General features: G+C 32.9%; 1 protein-coding gene across 3 annotated transcripts in view; it reads right to left on the bottom strand.

Annotated features, from left to right (window-relative positions):
* LOC105302064 (DNA primase large subunit-like) overlaps positions 1 to 6866 on the bottom strand; it is a 77935-nt gene that overhangs the window by 64723 nt on the left and 6346 nt on the right. For 2 of the 3 annotated variants that reach the window (XM_023520360.1, XM_023520359.1), the window contains exons 4-5: positions 5032 to 5111; positions 3573 to 3693 (exon numbers count right to left, since the gene is read on the bottom strand). In XM_023520360.1, coding sequence (XP_023376128.1) covers positions 3573 to 3693; positions 5032 to 5111 — 201 coding nt within the window. Of the gene's footprint in view, positions 1 to 3554; positions 3694 to 5031; positions 5112 to 6866 lie in introns of those variants that run through there. The other variant, XM_011374998.2, reaches the window with a different exon arrangement.

A 6866-nucleotide genomic window follows, 5' to 3' on the forward strand; every position in this document is an offset into this window, starting at 1 on the left:
AAGAAAACTACAAACTAATATATCTCCTATCAATAAACACAAAAATCCTCCACAAAATACTAACAAATCAAATACAGCAATATATAAAAAAGATCATACAGTATGACCAAAAATCACAAACAAGCAAGAATATCCACTGTCACTTCTCTTCAAATTGTACTAGTGATTCTAGCTAGGGAATTAGGCAAAAATAAATATAAAAAATCCAGATTGGAAAGGAGTAAGATTATCTCTATTTGTAAGAGACATAATATCCTAAGGAATCCACTAAAAACTATTAGAATAAATGACATCCATAGGTTGCAGGATGCAAGATCAATATACAAAAATCAATTGGATTGCTCTACACTAGCAATGAACATTCTAAAAATGAAATAAAACAATTCCACTTACAACGACTTTAAAGAATAAAGTACTTAGGTATAAATTTAACAAAAGAAGTATACATTTTTGAAGAAAATTTTTTTTAATTTTAAGAAATAGAAAAATATCCCATGTTCTTGGATGGCAACATTTCCCAAATTGATCTATACAGTCTCTGCAAACCCAATCTGAATTCCCAACTGGTTTATTTGTAGAAAATGAAAGTTTATCCTAAAATTCATAAGAAAATGCAAGGATATCCACATGCAAAAGAATGATGGTGAACCCCTACTTCATACCATGTACAGAAATTAACTCAAAATAGACCACAGACCTAAATGTAAGAACTAAAACTATAACACTCTTAGAGAAAACCATAGGAGTAAATCTTCATGACCTTCTGTTAGACAAAGCCTTCTTTGATCCCAACACCAAAAGCACAGTGACAAAAGAAAAAAGTAGATAAATTAGACTTCATACAAATTAAAAACTTTTGTGTTGCAAATGAAACCATCAGAAAAAAGAAATGACGACTCTCAAAATGGAAGAAAATACTTGTAAATCAAATATCTTACAATGGACTTGTATCCAGAATATGTAAAGAATTTTTAACACTCGACAAAAAAAGACAACACAATTTTAAAATGGACAAAGGAATTGAATAGACCATTCTCCAAAGAAGATATAAGAATAACCAATAACCACATGAAAAGATGCTCAACATCATTAGTCATTAGAAAAAGGCAAATCAAAACCATAATGACATATCACTTCACACCCACTAAGATGGCTATATTCAAAAAACAGATAACAATTGTTGGTGAGAACGTGAAGAAACTGAAATCCTCATACACTGGAAGATGTAAAATGGTGCAGTCACTTTGAAAAACAGTTGGGCAGTTTCTCAAAAGTTTAAACAAAGAATTACCCCATGACCTAGCAATTCTACTCCCAGGTATATACCTGAAAGAAATGATATCCACACAAAAACTCGGACACAAATATTCACCACAGCATTATTCATAATAACCAAAATATAGAAACAACCCAAATGTCCATCAACTGCTAAACAGAGAAACATTGACAAAAAAATGAAGTACAGATACATGCTATAACAGAGATGAAACTTGAAAATATTATGCTAAGTGAAAGAAGCCAGTAACAAAAGACCACAAAATATGTGATTCCATTTATGTGACATGTCCAGGATAGGCAAATTCACAGAGACAAAGTCAATTAGTGGTTACCAAGGGATAAGAGGGGGAGAAATGGAGAGTGACTACTAATGGGTTTAAGTTTCTTTTTCAGGGTAATGAAATATTCTAAAATTAGATTGTGGTGATGGTTACACAATTCTGTGATTACACTAAATACCAGTGAATTATACATTTTAAAAGGGTAAAATTCAAGGTATGTGAATTCTATCTCAATAAAGCTATTATTAAAATTTTTTACTTGTGATCTCACTTATATGTGGAATCTAAAACAGCTGAACTCATAAAAGCAGAGAGTAGAATGGTGGTTTTCAGGGGCTGGGGGATGGGGAATAAGAGATCTTAATCAAAGAGTACAAACTTCCAGATGTAAGCGAAATAAGTTCCAGGGATCTGAGGTCATGGTGACTATAGTTAATAATACTGTATTGAATACTGGAAAGTTGCTTTGATAGATTTTAAGTGTTCTCACCATAACAACAACAAAATGATAATTATGTGAAGAATGTGTTAACTAACCTTACTGGGTTAAACATTTCACAATATATACATGTATCCTAAAGTTACATGCCAATTATATCTCAGTAAAATTGGAGAAGAGACATATCATCTGATATTATTTATATAAAGTTCAAAAACAGGCAGAATTAATTTGATATTAAAAGTCAGGATAGTGGTTACTTTTAGGTGGGAGACAGGAGGTAGTGAATGGGAGGAGGCACAAGGGAGCAAGCACATGGTGATAGCAATGTTCTATTTCTTAACCTTCACAATGTTCACTTTGATACTTAGAGCTATATCGTTATGATTTGTGCACTTTTCTGTATTTATACTTCGATTCAAAAAGTTATTTTGTAAAAGAAAAAAGATGGCTTTTGCTTAAAAAATTATATTTGACCATGTGTAAAGATACTCTAGAATAAAGAGTAAATCTTCTCAAGGGCATTTTTTCTCTGATGTAATAAAAATCAATAATTTCCATAACTGCAAAAAATAAATTATTTTTAATATGAAAAGATAAATTAACTGTAACTGACAGTAGCAATAATAAACTTCACTAAGGATCAAAGTTAAAAGCAAAGTGGAAACTGCATGGGGTTTGGGTGAGATGGTCCTGGGCTTTTCTATGCCTAGGTAGTTGTTATTTAGAAACCTCATGAGAACTGAGAGAATGTGGAAAGTGCCTCCTTAGCACAGAAAAGACACTGTCTCCCAACTATTTCTTTACTTCCCGTCATGTGATTTCTTTTTTCAACTGAGTAACCCACACTACAGTGGGTAGATCTTCCACTTCTCAGACAGGGCAACGTCTTTCACCTACTCCAATTTCTCTTTTTTAGTTTATTTTGGCCTCAAGTCACCTATTCTAACACTGAAATAGAATCTCAATCAGCCCCACTACCATCTGACTGACCTAATTCCAAAACAGAATTTTTCTACCTTCCTACTGCAGCATACAGCCACCTAAAAGACATAAATTCTCTTTTCAACCACAATCTTTATCTCTGCTAAATAGGTCCCAAACATCTTTTTTATATTATTACCATATGTAAATCATTGATTCGTCTGCAAAATTATTTTTTACAGCTATTCAGATTTTACTGACAACTGAGTTTCAAAATAAACTATTATCCCTCCTAAAATTCATTATTAAAAATAAGTACTACCACTTTTATTTGCTTTAATACATAATTAGCTTTAAATTTTTAGCCTATAAGACTCTAGTTAAAGATGTATAAATTAAACCTTTTTCTGTTTTCATTAATCACATATTTAATAGAGTAAATAAATGTGAGGCTTTGGTATAAGGAGCCCCTTTTCCTCTCGTCACGGAAAGGGAAAGATTCATTGTCATAAAAAGCCAATAGCTATTCTTTCAGGGAGGTACTGAGGGAAAAATTGTAAAGAGAAGAGACTCACTAATACTGGCACTTAGGGCAAAAGAGAGGGAAGAAAAGTGAAAATGGTTGGAAATAACTACAAAAATATACTTACAGCCTCAAAATGCAAATGGCTATCCTTTAAGAAATCTTGAATTTTGTCCTTGGGTAAAATACTGAATCGAAATCGAAGGAGATCCATTTCTTGTTGAATGAACCAGCGTCTAAGATCTTCACTGAAATGAAGACAGGAAAATTATACAGTATAAATGAAAAGTCCAATGTTTATTTTTAAAATCCACTGATTAGTAAATCCAAGAAGTTTCTACGAAACAATATTCAAACACAAGCAAGATGCCAGTAGAAGTTAAACACATATAAGTCCACTATAAATTCCACACACAATGTTCTAGGAATGTGGTGAACATGGGGAGAAAGATATTTAGACAATAAAATTAAAAGAACTAAATACAGACTATCGCAAGCCTAGTTGCATTATTATTTTAAATAATATAAAAAACAGTTCACTGCATTTACTACAACTGCAAAATAATCAATTCCATTAGAAAATAGGGTATTCCTTCTATCTAAGGTAGTTTCATCAATGCCAAATAAATTCAAATTCTTTAAAGGTAACTTTATCTCTAAATGGATTATAACCAGATAAACTTTGCAAAGCAACCTTTGCATACAGCTTTATAATTTCATAAAATTTAATATGCACAGTATACTTCAATTTTTTAAAAGCCAACATACAAACATTGTATATTAATTTAAAAGACAGATATATAATGGGTATTGTTGTTATAATTATGCTACTGTATGTAAAATATGATTTAGGTTTTTTCTGAAGTGACTTTCACACTGTCAGCAATTCATTTATTGCAAAAATTACATTAACTACATATGCTTTTTAACAAAAGAAAATCTCTAGGACCAAAACTGGTCAATAATTTCTGTTATTATCTTGGGATAGCAAACAATTCAACATTCTCATCCAATAAGCCTATTAATATAAAAAGAAACAGAAACTTATAAGTATGTTATTAAACCAAAATTATTACAGAAAAAAACCACAGAAGTTTTAAAGAAAAAAAAGGCAACTAATTTCTTGTCCCTCTGGGTGGCACTATTGACTTATAAGAAACCAACGACCTAAGGAAAACATCTTAATCTAATGGACACTAGCCCATACAGCTCAAATTCTAAAAACCTGTATCAAATTCGAGTACGTATCTGATTAATTCTTACATGACTTATTTTTTAGAAAAAAAGTATCAAAAGTCTTTTTCCCTAATGAAATTCCCTCCAGTTTTAAATCCCAAATGAAGAGTGTCTCCCATAAAATTCAAAAGTGTTTGAACAGGCAAAATTTGCAAAAGAATTTTTCCATTAGTTTTTTTAGTAAACGACTTGTTTCAAACAATTCACTGCAACGGTATTCAACCCATGAACCACTAGTTTCTGATGTTCTTCTGAGTTTTCCTATGTTCAATACAATACATGTTAGATTTCTATGTACCAATTTATAACCTAAAACAGATTTGACTGCAAGAGTATAAATGTATACTCACGACTGGCAATAAGCAAGGCGCAAAATAAAGTGAGAAATATGATCTCTTCTTCGTGGTTCATATTCATCTTCTAAGTTTTCCTTAAAGATGGTACACAAATAAAATAAATGCATTAGAATAATAAGAGGTGTAAAGAAATGCTGAGTCAGCAAGAGCCAGTGTAAAGTAAAAGTTTCAAAAACATAAATTTCATAATATGCTTTCCAGGATAGTTAACATTTTATTTCAGTTAGCAATTGGGTGAAACTGAGAACTGAACTCATCTCAGCAAAACCTCCTGGGTTTGGACCACACCATTTTCTTCCTATCAACTCCCCCTTTCTTAATTTTCCTTCTTACTCAACCTATACCAAGGGTACTCACCACTTCGACCACTTCTTACAACCCTCAACTTCTTGCTTTTCAACCTTCTGGCAAAACCTAGATTCTAAATTAATTTATAGCTATATTCTATAGATTATTTCCAAAATGCTGAGAACCTCTGGAGAAAAAAATACACAACTACGGGAATTTGGAATATTAAAAATTCACAGCCTCTAACCTCAACTGGATCTTTACCAACACCAAGGAAACCTTATTCAAGTCTAAAATAGTAGAGCAAATGTATCTTGAACACTTATGAAGAGTACCAGGCACTGTCTTAAGCATTTTTAATCTATTAACCCATTTAATCATTTTTTAAAATTCCTATGAGGTAGGCACTACTATGTAACCCTATTTTAAAAATGAGGAAATCGATGCACAGGCAACTTACATAACTTGTCTAGGGTCACAAAACTTGTAAGCAGCAGAGCTCGTATTCGACACAGAATCATCTCTTTGCTCACTTCCTAGAAAAGCTGTTTCAGAATGGTAGTTGACCCAAGCTCCCTACCATACCACCTTCCACTTCTCTCTCAGAAGATGACTTCACCTATCTTAAAGAAATAAAGGCCACCAGGCTGACTTCTTCAGCTCCAAGCTTCTATGACCACATGCTTTGTTGCCTTCCCTCCCATCTCCATGGACAAAGCCTACACAAAGCTAATCTCTACACCTAAACCCTGCAACCCATCTGCTTCTGCCTCATAAGGACCTTGATTTATCAAATGCTCTCAAAGTTATCCTCAAGCTCCCCTCCTCTTCTTTCTCTTCTAGATCTTTCTGTTTAGCTTATAAACATGTATAACTATCTCCTGTCATATACGTGTGTGTACATACATATATGTACTCTTTTCCCTACGACTTCCTCTATATTCAGCTCTATTTCTCCCCCTGTCTTTTCAGCTAAACATCTTATAAGAATGCATATTCCACAACCACCTCTCCACCTCCCTCCTCCAACCACTGTCATCATTCAGGCTTTTACCTTTATCTACATAACTCAATGGATTCTGTATAACTCATCTTACATGATCCATCCTAAGCTTCTGAAACTATTGTGGTTAACAGCATCACAACATTTTGGAGACAATATGCCCAGATTCGAATCTTGGCTCCACCATTTACTATTTCATGAATTTGGACAAGTTACTTAGTCTATCTATAACTCAGTTTTCTCATCTGTAAAATAAGGATGATAATAGTACCTACTTCATAAGACTGCCTTCTGGATTCCATGGGTTAATATTATGAAATGCACTTAGAAACAACTTTGGGGCAGAGTAAGCATAATAAAAATGTTTGCCATTGTTATTCCTATAATATCACTATTAATATCATGACATTATTGAAACTCCAGCCTTCCTTGTCTGCTGAAACACTATCATCCTGACTGATCTTCCTCTCAGGCAGTTTCTTCTCAATCTCCTTCCCAAACTCCTCCAACTCTACTTCACCTTAAATTTTCGTATTCC

This window comes from Pteropus vampyrus, unplaced genomic scaffold (assembly GCF_000151845.1).
Source record: "Pteropus vampyrus isolate Shadow unplaced genomic scaffold, Pvam_2.0 Scaffold260, whole genome shotgun sequence".
Taxonomy (NCBI): domain Eukaryota; kingdom Metazoa; phylum Chordata; class Mammalia; order Chiroptera; family Pteropodidae; genus Pteropus; species Pteropus vampyrus.